The sequence below is a fragment of the Notolepis coatsorum genome, assembly GCF_963971535.1.
Source record: "Notolepis coatsorum genome assembly, chromosome: 9".
NCBI lineage: Eukaryota > Metazoa > Chordata > Actinopteri > Aulopiformes > Paralepididae > Notolepis > Notolepis coatsorum.
In genome coordinates this window covers 27083320-27100732 of record NC_140173.1, presented here as the reverse complement: position 1 = coordinate 27100732, position 17413 = coordinate 27083320, and the positions used below count along the sequence as shown (strand labels likewise).

At 41.2% G+C, this 17413-nt stretch overlaps 1 protein-coding gene across 1 annotated transcript in view; it reads left to right on the top strand.

Annotated features, from left to right (window-relative positions):
• LOC311233968 (uncharacterized protein) overlaps positions 1-17413 on the top strand; it is a 103123-nt gene that overhangs the window by 37338 nt on the left and 48372 nt on the right. Inside the window, exons 5-6 of the mRNA XM_084321037.1 lie at positions 10977-11066; positions 15850-15939. Of these exons, the coding sequence (XP_084177163.1) occupies positions 10977-11066; positions 15850-15939 (180 nt within the window). The remainder of the gene's footprint in view (positions 1-10976; positions 11067-15849; positions 15940-17413) is intronic.

The window sequence follows — 17413 nt, the reverse complement described above, 5'->3', positions numbered from 1 at the left end:
ATAGCCAGACCTCTCTCTTCAGGTCACATAGACAGACCTCTCTCTCCAGGTCACATAGACAGACCTCTCTCTCCAGGTCACATAGACAGACCTCTCTCCAGGTCACATAAACAGACCTCTCTCTCCAGGTCACATAGACAGACCTCTCTCTCCAGGTCACATAGCCAGACCTCTCTCTCCAGGTCACATAGACGGACCTCTCTCTCCAGGTCACATAGACAGACCTCTCTCTCCAGGTCACATACACAGACCTCTCTCCAGGTCACATAGACAGACCTCTCAGAATACTCTTGCTGCAGGTTTTGTGTTTTGCTGTATTCCATCTTTTTTGTGAAGCTCAACCAAATGTGTGAGGCGAACAGACGTGATACAAGGTTGAAGGGTTGCATGGCGACCGCTACTATAGGCTACCATTCATGATGCAATTGAAACTATGGGTTGAAATTATGTTCGAAAGGGCTAAAACTGTACTAGTCGGCAACATCTACAGACCTTCAGAGCAGAGTGGTTTTCATGACATATTTGATGGGTGCTTGGCTGGGTTGGATGATGTAGAGAAAATTCGTATTGGGGACTGGAACACAGATATGCAACGTAAAGAAGCACCTGTCTTAAATCCTTCAGTAGGTTTTGTGATCTGCACAGTGTCAGTCAGCTAATTACCCAACCCACAAGGGTGTGTGATTCAACTCAAACTACTATTGATCTCATTCTAACCTCAGACAAGTCCAGGATCTCCAATAAAGGGGTTATAGTATGCGGGTTAAGCGATCATTTTATGATATTCTGTACCCGCAAAAAAATAAAACAAAAGGCCGGCTGTCACAAAACAGTCACATCTAGAGACCTTAACCCTTTCAGTGCCACGGACGACATATCTCGTTTGATCAGCCCCCCCATTGAGTGCCCACAACGACGAATATCGCTTTATTTTTTTATTAAGCTGAATTCATATTTCATCAACCGAGTCTCCCGTTGGTACACCAGCCCCTACAGGAGCTCAGATTGGAAAAAAGCGCCCCTTATCGTCTATCCCTGTGTAACTGCAGGTTCTGGGGGGGAGCCAACTCGCACCTTGTGCTGGCGATGGATCTGATCAAGAGCGATCTGCTCGCGGGACGTAAAATCAGCCTGGATTATGTATTTACAGGAATCAACACTGTAATCAATAAACATGATCGATATTTGGAATGGCGATCAGGAAATGGAATACTCTTTTTGTAGAACATCTGATCTAAGGTAAGGAGTCTATGTTACCAGTCTTGGGGTAATCGGATATGTATTCGCGGAGATATCAGCGTGTCCCATATGTGTGATGTGGCTGTTTGGCTGTGATCGCTGATGAGGAAATAAGAGAATAGATTTTTCAGCTCGCGTCTATAGCGTGCATACGTACACATATACTATCGATAATCTAGCGTTTATTTGAAAACGATTAATAAATAGGCCGAAAAATGACAACGTTTTTGTGTATTCTAGAATATTCCAGTAAATGTCTTTTATCATGGAATCTTTATATTTTCCTTGAAAACGAGGGCTTTTCAAAATGCTATAAAACGAAAATGAACCGATAAAAAAACAATCCGTTTTGACAATGTTGACTGGAAAACGAGTCATTGATAAGCGACGGGCAGATTAGACACATAGCCATAATTTAAAACATAGATTAGGCGTTTTTAGCGCTAACATTGAAGTGGATGGTGGCATTCAACGGAGTAAATCAATGTTATCAAAGGCACTGAAAGTGTAAAGGGGACATGCATTGCTATTCCTTTCACTATTTGGGCCACTTTACACAATTCCTGTGAGTCTATGGAACACATCTGTAAAGTTTTTTTTCAAAATAATTAATTGTTTTATATTTTTAATCAAGTACTCGAAAGCAAACATTTTCGACTTCAAGATTCCAAGCTGTTTGGCTGGGCTCCGCCCATAAGCGCTTTGAGTGACAGTCACCCTGCACAGTCTGCGACTGGCAGACAGAGAGAGAGAGAAAGAAAGAGGGGGATACTAATACATTTTGCCGCGGGGGGCATAATCCCACAGGACAATGCATTGGTAACTTGTTTCAAATGACAATATACCCCTGTGATTATTATTGCAAGGATTGGAATGTGCGCGTGGGAGCATGGGCAAAGATATTTTGACAGTGATTATGCGAGTGCTCCCGACTGCGGGGGAGAAGAACCACACCAGCCCCGCGCGCACACACATTTACACACACTCCTGCACGCGTTCCCTCTCTCTCTCTCTCCCTCTCTATCTCTCTCTTTCCCTCTCTCTCGCTGCCTCGTTCTATGCTGTCTTTTGGCTGTTTGAGGAAGTAATTCCACTCGCTCTGTTCCGCTCTGAGCAAATTGTTGATTGTGGGCGGTGACTACAACCACAGAGCCAATCAGATAACAATCAGCTCAATCAGCTCCTTGCTATGTCGCATTGTGAGTCAAATCAGAATCGCCTAATTCACTGGGGGAGGAGATTGTCTCAACTGAATTAGAGCAATCCGCCAAAATGGTAATTAGAGACAAAGACCCATTGATACTAACCCCCATTGCTATAAAACAATGCTAAACACTGGAAAAGGCCATTTATAAGACACGGGACATTTAAAACCTACTCTAGTGAGGCCTCACCAAGAACTGGAGAGCCTGGACTGGTCGGATGAGCTCAGGGGTACACTAGTTGAAGAAACATGGCATGGCTTCAGTTTTCAATGATAAAACTGAGGAAAACAAAAACAAACCCTGTGAGCTTTGGAAATTACTCAACAACCAACTAGGCTGCAGTAAGAAACTGAAAACCAGATTTACAAACATCAACATTAACACTGGGTGCCAACAACGAGATAACTCGTTGTTGGCCGCCATGCGTTGGTTGCCAACAACGAGATTTCTCGTTATTTAATCTTTTATTAGCGATATCCATTATCATTGGAAATGGCTCTGAGCTCAAAGGGCAAATACCACCCCCTATCGTCTCCCGGATGGTAATGCACATCATTGGATTGGAGTCGATGGGAATATGCATCAGAAAAAAACTGCCCCAGGGTTTCCCCACCTCTGGAAAGCAGTGTCGTGTTACCACATTCACTGGCTAGACTGGAAGCAGCTTGGATCATGAGTTTTCAGACTATAACGTTGGATCAATAAACGCAATCACTATTTGGAATGGCGATCAGGAATTGGATTCATCTTTTTGCAGAACATCTGATCTGAGGTAAGGAATCTATGTTACCAGTTTTGGGTTAATCAGAGTTGTTTTTCACAGCGGTCACAACGTGTGTGTGTGGCGTTAGGCGCTGAGCGCGGCACGAATAAATGATTTTTCAGCCCGCTTTTGTATTGTGCATAAGAACACAAATACTCTTGATAATCTAGCTTTATTTGAAAATGATTCATAAATCAGCCGGAAAATGACAACGTGTTTTGTGTATTCCAGTAAATGGCTATTATCGCGCAATCTTTTTTTCTTTCTAGAAATCTCCAAAACTATACTCGTATTCAAAACGGTATAAAACGGAAATGTACTGATGAAAAAACAATCCGTTTCGTACCTGTTGACTGCAAGCAAGTCATTGATAAGCGACAGCTGTATTAGACACATAGCCATAATTTAAGATATAGTTTATGCATACGCAAATTTGCTCGTCCTCCCATTGATTAATGTGGTGGCATCCAAGCGCTAAATCGTCATATCCGGCTGGCAACCAATGTGTTAAGACAGACGACACTCATAACAGACATGCTGGATGTGGTCAATTACTTAAACACCTCCTTAGATCAAAATCTACGCCCGCTTGCCTCAACGACTACCGCCCTGTAGCTCTCACCTCCATAGCCATGAAGTGCTTTGAGAAGCTAGTGAAGGGCTACACCTGTTCCTCCCTCCCCATCAACCTGGACCCCCTGCAATTTGCATACCGCCCCAACAGGTCCACCGAGGACGCCATAGCCCATGTGCTGCACACAGCAGCATCACACCTGGACAAGAGGCAGGGGAACTATGTGAGAATGCTATTCATCGACTACAGCTCAGCATTCAATACCATAGTCCCCTCCAAACTCATAGCCAAGCTCAGGGACCTGGGCTTGAACTATGACCTCTGCCAGTGGGTCTTGGACTTCATGACGGGTAGACCCCAGGTGGTGAGAGCAGGCAACTGCACCTCCTCATCCATCACCCTAAACATAGGGCTGTGTTCTGAGTCCCCTCCTCTACTCCCTGTACACACATGACTGTGTGGCTCAGCGGAACAACAACACAATCATCAAATTTGCTGACGACACAGTAGTGGTGGGCCTGATCTCTGCAAACGACGAGAGGGCCTACCTGGAAGAGGTCAAGGTCCTGGCGGGATGGTGCCAAGAGAACAGCCTCTCCCTGAACGTCAGCAAAACAAAGGAGATGATTGTGGACTTTAGGAGGTCGGGGGTCAGGGACTACAGCCCCCTCAGCATCGACGGGGCACCGGTTGAGAGAGTGAACAGTTTTAAGTACCTCGGAGCCCACATATCCGAGGACTTGACATGGACCACACACATTGACAGTGTTGTGAAGAAGGCACGACAACGCCTCTACTTCCTCAGGCGCCTAAGGACGTTTCAAGTCAGTCAGAAGATCCTTAAGAACTTCTACTCATGTACAATAGAGAGCATCCTGACTGGCAATATCACCTCCTGGTTTGGGAATAGCACCGCACAAGACCGTAGCAGACTACAGAGAGTGGCCCGTTCAGCCGAGCGCACAATTGGAGGGGGGCTTCTCACTCTCCAGAACATTTACAACAAGCGGTGCAGGGGTAAGGCTAAGAGAATTATCAAGGACTCCAGCCACCCAAACAACTGCCTCTTTGAACTGCTGCGGTCAGGCAAGTGATACCGGAGTCTCATAGCAAGCACAGAAAGACTCAGAAGAAGCTTCTATCCCCAGGCCATCAGGTTGCTCAACGAACAATAACACTATGCAACAACCATCAAATGCACTCACAGCACACACATCCACACGCACACACTCACTTTAAACAAACAACCCACTGCAGCACCCACTCTACACACTTTAGAACACCTAGACACACTTTATATTTATTGGCAAATAATTTGCACTACAAACCATACCTCAGGACACCTTACTGTAAATTGTACCTAAATTGTGCCTCATCCCATGTCTGCTTTGCACTATATAGTATATTGTATATTAGTATATTGCATAGTATATTGTATGGTAACTCAGTTACTTCTATTCTGCATTGAACATTGTACATATGTACATACTGAACACTTGTGTCTACGTACTTGACTTCTATTTTTAACTTTTTTACTTGCTATACTTATTTTATTTCATACTTATCTTTTGTCTAGCACAGTCTCTGGAGCGTAACAGAAAGAAGCATTTTCTATAAAAGTATTCTGTACTTCTGTATGACAACTATTAAAGAAACTTGAAACTTGAACTTACGAACATAGCCACAACACTGGTTAACAAACTACCCTCCTACTCTGGGCAGTTTGGTGTAAAACGCATCTTAGCCTTCTACAAAAACCTAGGTCAGTGGTCACCAACCTTTTTAAGCCCAAGATCACTTTTTTTTTGGTGAAGGCAAGATCTACCTATTGAAGCGTTGAGAGAAAAAGACAGCCAAGATTGTACTTTAAACTAAATTACTTTTATTTGCCTGTATTCTAATTACATGCAATGCTTTGGTCCAACATTAAAACGTCAAAGTAGAACTGTATGTACTTTCTCAGTCAGTGCTAAGTGCAGTCATCTTATGCAGCATCACTTTTCACATCAAAATAAAAGTAGAACTGTAATGTGGACCTTCTCATATTATTAACATTGCCAAACATATTTACAATTAGCATTTTATAAAGTAGAACTGTAATACGGTATGTACTTTCTCAGTCAGAGCTAAGTGCAGTCATCTTATGCAGCATCACTTTTCACATCAAAACAAAAGTAGAACTGTAATGTGGACTCTCATATTATTAACATTGACAAACATATTTACAATTAGCATTTTATTAAGTAGAACTGTAATGTGTACTTTCTCAGTCAGTCCTAAGTGCAGTCATCTTATGCAGCATCACTTTTCACATCAAAACAAAAGTAGAACTGTAATGTGGACTCTCAGGGAAAGATACAAAAAAACAAAAAGAAAAATCAGGGAAATATCTACAGGGAAAGTCTCAAAGATCGACCAGTCGATCACGATCGACGGATTGGTGACCACTGACCTAGGTGTTTGCGGCTGGGTGGCGCAGCGGACAAGGCGCTCGTCACCAACGTAAGAGACACTGGTATCGAATCCAGCTGTCAGCGTTGCTTCCGGCTTGGCCGGCCGTCATACTGGCTCGATTGGCAGAGTCAGCGGGAGGGAAGCCGGTGGGTGGGTCTGGGTCGTTGTGGACAGCGACTCCTACAGTTCGGTCGGGGCGCCTGCACAGCGAGGGAAGGATCTAAGAGAGGTAGTGTGACCTTCCACACGTTACACTCTCTCAGTGAGAGTCCACGCTGCCAGGTGAAAAGAAGTGGTGGGCTGGGTACACATGTGTCGGAGGAAGCATGTGATAGCCGCCCTCCCAGACCGACGGTAGGGGGTAGAGTGCGCAACGACCAGGAAGGGGATTGGGAATTGGCATAACGAGTAACATTGGGAGGGGAGAAAAACGGAAAAAAAAGGAGAAAATACCTAGGTGTTCGCAAAGACTATTTTAAACTGGTAATGGTAACAACTGATGAGGTGTTCAAAAAATTGAGCGCCCTCCAACCAAATAAGGCCACTAGCCATGACGATATTCCCTCCAAATTCCTCAGAGACTCAGCAGCCACCATCACCCCAATCATCACCCACATAATCAAATCAAATGTAAGGCCCGACAACACACGTTAATGTCCCCATGGGCTGGACACGTCTTCTTTAACTCAATCAGTGCCACCCACGTAATATTACGTGATTGCCCGACAACCGTTGGGTGCCAGACCACGTAATATTACGTGGGCTCATTTTTCTTTTTTTTTTTCTATTTTAATATCCTATTTAATGCCAGGGACCTGTATGTTCCTGTTAGAGGCCCTACTGCGATGCAGAGGGTGCAGTACCGGCCAGATTCTCCCAGGTGGCGGTATCGAGCTACAGTAAACCTTGGTCCAGACCCTTCTGTTACACTGTAAGGTCTCCGGGCGCAGATTTTTACTACACGGCAAGGCTATAGGTTCAATCGGTCGCATCAAAACGTCTACAGGACATCTGATGCATATGCTGTGATTGATTATGCCGTGGCCCTAATCGACATTGCCTAATCAAAATATGGAGGCGCCGAGGTGGATGAACTGGTAGTAGCCTCGTGTTCTAACCGTTAGCATTGCGGCTAGCGCAAATGAGCTAATAAGGCACTGAATTCATACTATTCATATTACTATATATACTATTCATATTATTTTCTAACGTCTTCTATACTAACTGCTATGATGAACATATGACCCACATTAGATGAATGGTATAACGTTGCCCACGGAATTATAAACGCCCCCTCGCCCATCCGGTCAACATCGGATGACGTGTAGTAACTTCCAGAACCACGTCCAGTTGAAATTTATTATCTGGCACAGATCGCTATCAAACTGTATTTCATCATCAATATAATGCATTTGGGGCTATAAATCACGTTCTGGAGAAAGCTGCAGAAAGAGATGAAAACATACTTATACTTTAGACCATAATTTAGTATGAATATGTGAATGAAAAAGTTTAACGTTGCTACACCATGAACAATACATATAGGACATTGAATGGGCCCTAATAATGGCAATCTAGCAATAGAATTTAAAAAGTTATAGCCCTGCAAAGAAGGGGAACTTCTCCATGTTAAATAGAGCTGGCAAGGGATGGTATATCATGAATTTTAATGATGGCGATTAAAGTGTTACATTTTTTTTTTTTTTTTTTTTTTTACATTTCATTTGGGCTGTGGGGGTGCTTAATGTAAAAGACTGACCTGAGGAACAGGCTGCAGGGAGACTATCTGGCCGCTTGTATGCGTCTCAGCATCAATGGGCCCCCTACCAGTGAATTCCCCACCAAAGAGCCCTGGAGCTTTTCTTTCAAAAGCCCAGGAAAATGAAATGCTCTAAGGCAGAATGTAGCCTATGCCACTGAGACTTCTTAGGTGTAAAGTGCTGTTGTAGTGTTATGATTTGTGTATGTTAGACAGTTAGTATGTTAGTATTTATATTATCTATTAAATCATCTATATCTATGTTCAATACAAATAGTGTACAAGTGTTGAGGCATGTCATTCATCTTGACATTGACTTTGATTACAATTACACTGCAAAAAAAATTATCTTATCAAGTGAACATATCTTGTATTTGGTACAATAATTCTATATTGAGTAGAATTATCTTGAATTATCTTATCCCACTGGCAGATAATTTAGCATTTTTTCTGATTTTGGTCAATTGAATCTTGTTTTAAGAAAACAAGATTAACATTTTCTTAAAACAAGATTAAATTGACAAATCAAGAAAGAAATAAGCAAAAGTATCTGTGGAATAAGATAATTCAAGATAATTCTACTCAATATTGGACTTATTGTACCAAATACACGATATTTTCACTTGATAAGATTTATTTGTTGCAGTGTACAAATATGCAGCTAGCTACCTGGGCCTCCAGAGCACTTCTAGTGTCAGCGGACACACCAAAAACATCCTAGCAAATTCACACGCACATGACTCCATGAACATGAATAACATGAATCTCGAACAATTCTAAGGTAGTTTTAAGTTATTTCTCCGGCAGCGCGCACTCATATGGATTCCGGTGGCACGTGCGCACGCTAGGGCTGGGCGATTAATCGATATTATCGATTAATTCGAATGAATGATTTAGGACGATTTTGACCAATTAAAATCGATTTTCAAAAAAGATATATTTTTTTAAAGAGTCACCTTTTATTTTACAAAAGTGATGTTTGGTGAAAGTTCGATTTGCACTTTATTAATCCCAATAGGGAAATTCATTCTTGTTTGATGATCAAGAGGCACCTTTTATTTGTTTTAAGTGAAGTATGGTGAAAAAGCTAGTTATTGCACTATTAATCCCAATAGGGACATTCATCTTTGTTTGATCAAGAGTAACCTTTTATATATATATATATTATAAAAAAAAATTAAGTGAAGATTGGTGAAAGTTAGGTTTGCACTTCAATCCCAATAGGGACATTCATCTTGGTTTGATACTTTTTTTGTGTCAAATAAAAACAACGGTTTTCAGGGGAAACACTGCACATGCACTGTTTCTGTTTGTTTATTAACACTTTCTTTGCCACGCTTATGTACATCCTTATACCATCCTCTGCCAGCTCTATTTGTCTATGGAGAAGTTCCCCTTCTTTGCAGGGCTATAACTTTTTAAATTGTATTGCTAAATTGACATTACTATGGCCCATTCAACGTCAATTATCTATCATTCAGGATGTAGGAACGTTATACTTTTTCATTCACATATCCATACTAAAATACGGTCTAAAGTATAAATATGTTTTTATCGTTTTCTGCAGCATTCTGCAGAACGTGATTTATAGCCCTAAATGCATTATATTGATGATCAAATACAGTTTGATAGCGATCGGCGGCAGATAAAAAATTTCAAATGGACGTGCTTCTAGAAGTTACTACTTATCATCTGATGTTGACCGGATGGGGGGGGGGTCGTTTATAATTCCGTGGCCAACGTTAGATGATTCATGTAGTGTAGGTGATATGATCATTAGAGCAGTTTGTATCGAACACGGTAAAAATAAACGCTGAAACTTACCCCAGTCTCCTCGGGCCGTTGGGCGATGAGCGTGGACCAAAAATATTCCTATTATGGGATGTTGAAATATGCGATCCATCTCCAGGTTGTATAATAGTATATACGTCCAAATCATGTTGTTTATCGAGTTATTGGTAACGGATCGCTATCCATTGTGTCGAGCTCGAGTCCCGGGACCTATAGCGAGTGATCGGACCGAATTTGGATGAGCACCAGTTTCCGGTTTCCGGTTTGGGCGATCCGCCGATCGGCCACCAGATGGCGCTCTTGAACCGTTGGAGAGTTGAGAGGGGATCAACAGTAGATCTCAAGTCTCCACGGGAGAAATATGATTGCGATCACAGATTTTTGAAATATTGATCTCAATGACGTGTTACGGCGTCATTGGCAGAATTAGCATGGCGGGGAATGACGAGATAAGGCGTCCTTGGCGATTAAAGTGTTAAAACCGGTTGATTGAAGTGCCTATTTATGTGCCAATACCCTTTGATTTTAATGATCCATTCTATTAAAAAGAATAACTGAATTTAACTGAAACTGAACATTTTAACTGAATTTAAACTGAAACAGAAAAGCTTTGGAGGAGGTACTCTCCAGATAGGTAGCGCAAAAAAAGAAAAAAAAAATATATATTTATATATATATATTTTTTTAATACGCTGCATCAACGCAAAAATTTGGCGTCGACGAGTTTATATGATCGACGTCGTTGATTATGTCGACTAATCGTTGCAGCCCTATACTACACCATATTGGTACAGTATTATACAATATTTTAATATATTATTATTATATGTTACGCTGCTATACTATATTACTATACTCATACTGGCCTATACTGAAATTCTATGCTATGTTATCCTGTTATGCTAAACTGCAATATTATACTAAACTGTGCTATACTGTCTATTTATCTTTTCTTGTAACCTTTTGAAGTCAAATATATTAGTAGAACTCTTTTCATCATTCTGCAAATTGGTGCTTAAAATTTAATTTCCTTCTGCTGTCATCATTTATATTTGATATATTAACGTTATTGTGCATTTGAAACAAACATACTTAAAATTATTATTAATTTTAAAGATGTTTATTTTATTTTTAGGGCTCCAAAAATCTAAAATCAAAAAACACAATTTCTTCTTCTCCTCTCTTCACCAGGGGGGGCGGCGCCCGAGCGCCCTCTATCGGCCGGCCGCCACACTATCTATGGTGTAGCAGGGCACCGTCGTCTCGAGTCTCTTACACGTAGTAAGTAACTTACTCTCATGCTCGCTCACACACACTCGACGTGACCAAACCCGACTTGTTGCGGCAAATAACATTGCTCAGAAATCGCGAAAATGTCTGTAATTTCAGAATAGGTAAAAATCGAAATATAGTTTTTTTGACTGCTTTGACATTCTATATATGTTCCCTTATTTGCAAAACGTAATACAAACTTGTAAATGAGTTAATTATTGTTATTTGTCCGATAGTATGTGTCCCAAAAGGACTACATCGCTGGGCTGCATGGGTGTGGTCTGTCTGTGCGTGTTATTCATGCATTAATCACAGGTGTTGAAGCACACACAGGCGATAGCTCTCCTTTCTTAATAGCAGAGAGAACGAAATGTTAAATTACGCTTATCTTAACGTTATAGCAACTTAACTTGTGACCAACGCCAGTGTCTATATTACGTGCGTCGAACTGACTCCGAAAAGACCGCTCATCATAAAACGCGAGTCGGGTCGTTTTGTCATTAAACAACATTAAATCACATTTAGAATGTCACAAATTTTATGAGCGAACAAATTTCGTTCGAGTGGATTTAATGCAACCTAATGTCATAAGAAAGTAATTTAATCGACTACAGTTTAGTACTGTTTTCATTTCATTCATTTTGACGATGTTCCATTTCGTGAAGAAAGTGGGGGGGGGGGGGGGGTGCGGGGGTGCATATAATACATTATATAAATCATAGGTCCATATAATACATCATATGCCAGGGGAGGAAACTAACTTTTTGGCTTACCAGCCAACTGGCGGGTATCTGATTTTTTTTACCAGCCAAATAGATTTTTTACCAGACAAAAAAAATCGCTAATTGTGATAATTACTTCTTTGTACGTCTTCGTCTAAATTGATTTTCAATCATAGTAAATTAATCACACTGTCTCTACTCTTCAAAATATTACATCATTAAATCACATATTAACATGAAAGAGGGAACTATTCTGGACTGGGTTGGGCTGAACTGGGCAGTGAAAGATGCTGGGTTGGGCTGGTCTAGGTTATACTGAATGAGGAATTGAAAATGAATTGAAAATGGGGGACCCTGATGTAAACAAGACGAAAGTCTTTCTCTGGTCTGCATCCCCTTAACAATTGCATGTATTGAGCCGTACTGTACTGTACCCATTCTGCAATCTGTTAAATAAAGTTTTCATTCATCACAGCTCAACTACTAGGAATGTGTGTCTGACTCTTAAGTGCAGGAAATATTCATCAGAAAGGGGGGACATGATGGAGGGAATGGAAAGAGCAGGTTTGACAGGAGCAGGGTTGAAGGGATTGATTGATTGAAAAGTTTATTAACAGATTGCAGAATGGGTACAGTACAGTTCAATACATACAATTGTTAAGGGGATGCAGACCAGAGAAAGACTTTCGTCTTGTTTACATCAGGGTCCCCCATTTTCAATTCATCATAACATATTGGAGTGTGGAGGAAGTGGACAAGGCATTAAGCAAACAGGACTGAAATGGGGGACCCTGATGTAAACAAGACTAAAGTCCTTCTCTGGTCTGCATCCCCTTAACAATTGTGTGTATTGAGCTGTACTGTATTGTACCCATTCTGCAATCTGTTAATAAAGTTTTCAATCAATCAATACTGGGTTGGGCAGTGAAAGAACCAAGCATTTCACTGTAATGTAATAGCTAAATAAAACAACTTGAACTTGACTTGTTACATTTGCACTCTGGTTGTATGCCAAATGTATTTTGGTTGTACTGTACTTGTGCTGTAAGATGACAATACATTGGAACCGAATCGACAACGCTAGGGGTTCAGCGGGTGTATTCTGAATGCCAAATATGACAACATCACCGTTGTGAAGGGCATATGGGCGAGTGGTGATATGCTGGGAAACCCGGTAATAATAAAATGTCACTCGGCTGCATTTAAGCAAAGCCGCTCAGTATAGTCCACTATGTTGAATGCGCGTTATGGTAGCTTGTTACATGCTAGGTAGCTAGCCGGCTAATGTTGTTGACTTGTCATTCTCATCCGACTCGAAGGAGACGCGTCGCGTGCTGTTGTTCGCCCCCATGTCAGACCGCACCGATATCCGAAAGCGACGACTCTACATGCAATTATTTTCATCCACTCATGTGTTTTTGTAAGTTTGTCTACGTTGTCAAGCCGGCTGCCGGTGGCAGGAGTTTGTAGGTCTGCGCGCAGTCAGTGGTCTGTCCACTTCCCCTAGATGGGCGGCATCTTCTAGAAAACGAGTGTTCATTGGAGGAGGTTAGAGCGCATCTGTACAACGATGATGTTCATTGGTTATGGTCTGATTATTATGTGGCGCAAATGGGAGGAATCAAGGGGGGAGTCAGAGTTCGGTTTGTGTCAGTGAGCGAATCAGCAGATTGCAGAATGATTTTTTTGTTTTGTTTTGTAATTACTAGTACTCGCCAGACTGGCGAGTGCTCTTCATGAATTACTCGCCAAACGTAAAAAATACTCGCAATTGGCGAGTAAAGTGGCCTAATTTCCTCCCCTGATATGCATACTAGGTCCTGGTCCACATAATACAGTATATAAATACGAGGTCCTCCTTATAATACATTTACATTTAGTCCTTTTGCTGACGCTTTTATCCACTTTTAGACTTACAAAGTCTGTACGACAAGTCATCAGGAAGGGCACAACTCTATCAGCTGAGTAACAATGTTCATCAAAGTGTTGAGTGCTACAGTGTAGGTTAGTATATTAGGACAAGTGTATATAATACATTATATAAATACTAGGTCCGTATAGGCCTAATACTTGGAGATTGCTCATCACTGTGGCATGTCATATAGAAGACAGTGTAATGACATAGAGTTGCACTTACATAGCAGGGAAATATAATATAATTTCTTGCCACAACCCATGCTGTTCCTAATACTAGCTCTGGATAGTTAACCACAAATTAATGCAAAGTCAACGGGGTCAAGCACCTGTCTGTACAAGCTAACTGGGGCACACTGAAATCTACTTTGTGTGCACTGTGAAAGTAAGGAGCTTGACCCCATTGACTTTGGTAAGTAGGAAATACAGTAGGAACCAAAAATCGAAACTATACCTTTAACTAAAGAAGATACTCATCTTTAACCTCTTCAACCTCCTTCCTAAAAATATAGTCTGCTCTGGTACACTACTGACATTTTAAGACCACTTATTAAATTAAAACAGACATAATCCTTTCACTACCACACTACAGAAGGTTAACCTTTCACTACCACACTACAGAAGGTTAACCTTTCACTACCACACTACAGAAGGTTAACCTTTCACTACCACACTACAGAAGGTTAACTTTTCACTATCACACTACAGAAGGTTGTGTGACTGGCAACATCACCTCCTGGTTTGGGAATAGCACTGCACAAGACCGTAGCAGACTACAAAGAGTGACACGTTCAGCCGAACGCACAATTGGAGGGGGGCTTCCCACCCTCCAGAACATTTACAACAAGCGGTGCAGGGGGAAGGCTAAGAGAATTATTAAGGACTCGAGCCACCCGAACAACTGCCTCTTTGAACTGCTGCGGTCAGGCAAGCGATACCGGAGTCTTAAGGCGAGCACAGAAAGACTCAGAAGAAGCTTCTATCCCCAGGCCATCAGGCTGCTAAACGAACAATAAACACTATGCAACAACCATCAAATGCACACAGCACACACACCCACACGCACACACTCACTTAAACCACACAAACACACTTTATATTTATTGATAAAGGATTTGCACTACAACTCGTACACCCACTGTAAATTGTACCTAAATTGCACCTCATCCCATTTCTGCCTTGCACTATATAGTATTGTTTTAGTACACTGCACAGTATTGTATATCATATGGTAACTCAGTTACGTCTATTCTGCATCAAACATTGTACATATGTCTATACTGAACACTGTGACCTCATTTTTTTTTTTACTTCTAATTTACATGCTATACTATGTTATTTTATTTCATACTTATCTTGTCTTGCACAGTCTCTGGAGCGTAACAGTAAGAAGCATTTTGTATAAAAGTATTCTGTACTTCTGTATGACAACTATTAAAGAAACTTGAAACTTGAACTTGTTAACCTTTCACTACCACACAAATTTTTAAATAAACTATCATGACTTTAAATTTTTCCTCTATGGGTGTTGTGTTTGCAGTGCCACAAGACAGTCATTGTCATAACAAAAGAGCCTGACTAGAACGCTGCCTGGTGTTAATTGCCCCAGAGAGAGGGGGGCCATGGATTACAATGCATTCTGGGTAGTGTTGTAGTTTTTTAACACTAAGTGTAAACTGTCAAGGCCATTTTTCTCTGAATACGTTTTTTGATATCACCATGATTCATAGGAAGTAGCTTGAAAAGTATCCCACCAAAATTAAGTGATGGCTTATTTTGAAGGTATGAATCTGTACTTTCATAATAATGTTTTTTTGAAGATGCCTCAACAAGACCCTACTGTCTATGGCTAGGCACATATTTGAACCCCCTAATAGGAGAAATGTATTTTGCTTGATCTATTTACATTGGCTGCGACGATACAGTGACATGCGCCCAGCTTTGGAGGAGGTACTCTCTATCAAGAGAGAGAGAGTGACGTGAATCACGCACAAATCAATGATTTATATTTGATATATTAACGTTATTGTGCATTTGAAACACAAACATACTTAAAATGAGTAATTATTATAAATTTTAAACATGTTTAGTTTATTTTTAGGGGTCCAAAAATCTAAAATCAAAACACTTTCCTCTTCTCCTTCTCTCTTCACCAGGGGGGGCGGAGCTCGAGTGCCCTCTATCGGCCAGCCGCCACACTATCTATGGTGTAGCGGGACTCCATCGTCTCGAGTCTCTTACACGTAGTAAGTAACTTACTCTCATGCTCGCTCACACACGCACGCTCGAGTCACACACACGCTCTCTCTCTCTCACACACTCGCTCTCCGCTCTCATTCCAACTCCGCTTCTCATGCTCGCCCGCACACACACACACACACGCACGCTCTTTCTCACGCTCGAGTCGCACACACACACACATGCTCTCTCTCTCACACTCGCTCTCCGCTCTCATTCCAACTCCGCTGAGAGTTGTTTCTGTTATGTTTTTATGTTTTTCGCACACGTCATTGGTCGGTTTCCGCGATTGGCGATTAGGACGCATTATCGGAATTCCACCGATCTCATATTTATACTGATTATCGGCCCATACCGATCGCTGGCTGATCGATCAGGGCATCCCTAAATGTAATAAAAAAAGTCAACCAACAAACAAGATTTTTGTACAGGATCTCCTCTCTAGTAAATAAGAATACCTTGAAGACTCTAACAAGAGCACTCATTCAAGGTTACTACGCCTATGCTTGCACCTCATGGTACCAAAGCACCTCAAAGGCCCTAAAAACAATAGAATAGAATATAAATACTTTTATTATCCCGTGGGAAATTTGACACTGCAAATCGCTCAACATTTAAACATTTAGACAGAACAGGTCACGAATTAGAATAATACAACGGAATAGCAGCAATCATCTCCACTCAATTTGTGTGCAATGATATTGACCTGGGAACATTTTTATCATTTGAATACCTTGCTATTGTATTGAAAACAGAAATGCCAGTAATATGTGTGACATTGTATCGACCACCAAGGTACTCGCCACTCTTCATACAGGAATTTTCAGAACTCATATCGATCTGCATTACCAGGTATGATAGAATCATTCTTAATGGAGATCTAAACATTCATATCAACAAAAAGGATGACCCCAGGGGTTGTGAGTTTCTGAACCTACTGGACAGTTTTGGACTGATGCAACATGTTCACGAGGCCACCCACCAACATGGCAACACTCTGGACCTACTAATAACAACAGGGCTAAACATTGAGAATGTATCAGTAAAACAAATTCCAATTTCTGACCATTATTGTGTGTTCTATGGTACAAGCCTAATATTACATAAGACCAGAAGCGAATTCCTAGTTCACAGAAGGCTTCTGGACGCTAGAGCTGAAGCAAAATTCTCTAGTATGATGAAATCATATGACCAATGCAGTGAATCCTCCTTAAATCAAAAAGTGCAAAACTTCCACAGCACCTTGTCAACAGTGTTAGATACTGTTGCCCCTCTGAAGGTTAAAAAGGTAAAAACTGATAGAATCTCTCCATGGTTAAATAAAACCAACGTTAAAGATAACAAGAGAAAATGTAGGATAGCCGAGCGAAAATGGAGGAAATTCAAACTCACAGCTCACTTTAATTTATACAAAGACGCCATGGGCGCATACAATAAGGCAATACAACTTGCGAGAAAGGAATATTTTTCCAAAATGATCTC